Genomic DNA, 1639 nt, shown 5'->3' with positions numbered 1-1639 from the left:
TCGGGTGTACTCTGTTTGCTAAAAACAAGCAGAGGCATGATTGTTTTAAGAGAGGGCTTCCTTACTTAGCAGTACTGTGCAGTTTCAAAACGGGCTGCTTGGTTTGTCTGTGGGGAAACGGTTCTTGTGAACTAAGACCCGTGTGCAGCTATAGCAGTGGTGCTAGAGGCAGCAGATGGGTGAGCAGCGGACAGGGTCAAAACAGTACATTTGCACAAGTTGGAATCGAAGCCTCTTAAAATGGCAGATGATTTGGACTTCTAGACAGGAGATGCAGGGGCCTCAGCCACCTTCCCAATGCAGTGCTCAGCATTATGTAAAAATGGTTTTGTGGTGCTCAAAGGCCAGCCATGTAAGATTGTCCAGATGTCTACTTTGAAGACTGGCAAGCATGGCCATGCCAAGGTTCACGTGGTTGGTACTGACATTTTTACTGGAAAAAAATATGAAGATACCTGCCCATCAATTCATAATATGGATGTCTCAAACATCAAAAGGAATGATTTCCAGCAGACTGAAATCCAGCATGGGTACCTATCCCTGCTCCAGGACATTGGGGAGGAACAAGAGAACTTTTGTCTGACCGAGGGAGATCTTGGCAAGGAGACTGAGCAGAGTATCACTTTGGAGGAAAGATCCTGATCACAGTGCTGTCTGCCATGACAAGGGAGGGAGCTGTTGTAATTAAGGCCATGGCAAAATAACTGGCTCACTGAGTGGCAGTGGTGGCAGCAGAGATCCTTAGCCTACAGAGTTCCTTCCCAGAGCTGGGTTCTGTTCTGGCTGGGCCCTTGGCTAGACTGCTATACAATTTATTTCGTGTTTTATTTTGGTTTCCCTGACCCCTTTCAAACTGTCGGGGAGACCCTGCCCTTCACCTAACTCCCTTGGCCAGGAATGAGGAAGCCATGGCCTTGGTGAAGCTACTTGCCTCTTCCCTCACAGCCCTGGTGGGGTAAAAGGAATTGGGTACTGCTTGTGGTTTAGGTCCCCCCACATCCCTTATTTTCTTTTTAATTCAATTTGGAATCAGAAAGCTGTGAATTCTGGCAAAGGATCTTGTGTCCTTTATACCACTTATCCCTGGTCTGGTCCCCTGCTTTCCCCCCAAGCACCACTTGTACAGACTGGGAACCAGCCCCCTTCCCTGCCTGTGTCTCTTCCCCAAGCCCCGTTTTTTTGGAGGGTGGAAGCAGACACAATCCCTCCTCAGGCATCTGGGAAGCCCTTGCCCCCATGGGATTCTCCCTTTCCTTCAGCTCTCCCTGAAACATTTGTTGAAAATCAAGCCTGAATAAAACTACAAGTTTAATATGGAAAAAATGGCAGCTTCGTGGTTTGCCAGCACAAACGGCTGTGACTCTTTCAGGAGGTCCAGCTATGGAGCATTTAATTAGGGTCCGTGAGCAGCATGTTACAAATTGCTTAATCGCTCCACATAGCCCTGCTGAATACTAGAAACTGGGGCAGTATGTGCTGATGTGCTGCATACAGAGGCATTGGACATGCCTCCACAATGCTGGACTGGGTAGAATAAGCAGGCACGCAGGGCCCTATCGGCCCTGAGCCAATTAGGGGGAGAAAAAAAAGTGGTTCTGGTCAGAAAAGGATTACAGGTAAGCAATAAAGAAAAATCCAG

At 48.1% G+C, this 1639-nt stretch overlaps 1 protein-coding gene across 1 annotated transcript; it reads left to right on the top strand.

Moving 5' to 3' along the window:
• Positions 1 to 297: 297 nt before the first annotated feature.
• LOC126495144 (eukaryotic translation initiation factor 5A-1-like) lies at positions 298 to 642 on the top strand. Its single transcript, XM_050132744.1, has one exon. It carries the CDS (start codon positions 298 to 300, stop codon positions 640 to 642), a length of 345 nt encoding a protein of 114 aa, XP_049988701.1.
• The last annotated feature ends 997 nt before the right edge of the window (positions 643 to 1639 follow it).

The sequence above is a fragment of the Alexandromys fortis genome, unplaced genomic scaffold (genome assembly GCF_014885135.2).
Source record: "Alexandromys fortis isolate MF-2015 unplaced genomic scaffold, M_Fortis_MF-2015_v1.1 scaffold_441, whole genome shotgun sequence".
Lineage (NCBI taxonomy): Eukaryota > Metazoa > Chordata > Mammalia > Rodentia > Cricetidae > Alexandromys > Alexandromys fortis.
The sequence above is the reverse complement of the archived record's forward strand: the minus strand, read 5'-3'. Positions and strand labels throughout refer to the sequence as shown.

Coding starts and splice junctions, on each gene's coding strand:
- LOC126495144 (XM_050132744.1), top strand. CDS start 298: ATGCAGTGCTCAGCATTATGTAAAAATGGTTTTGTGGTGCTCAAAGGC.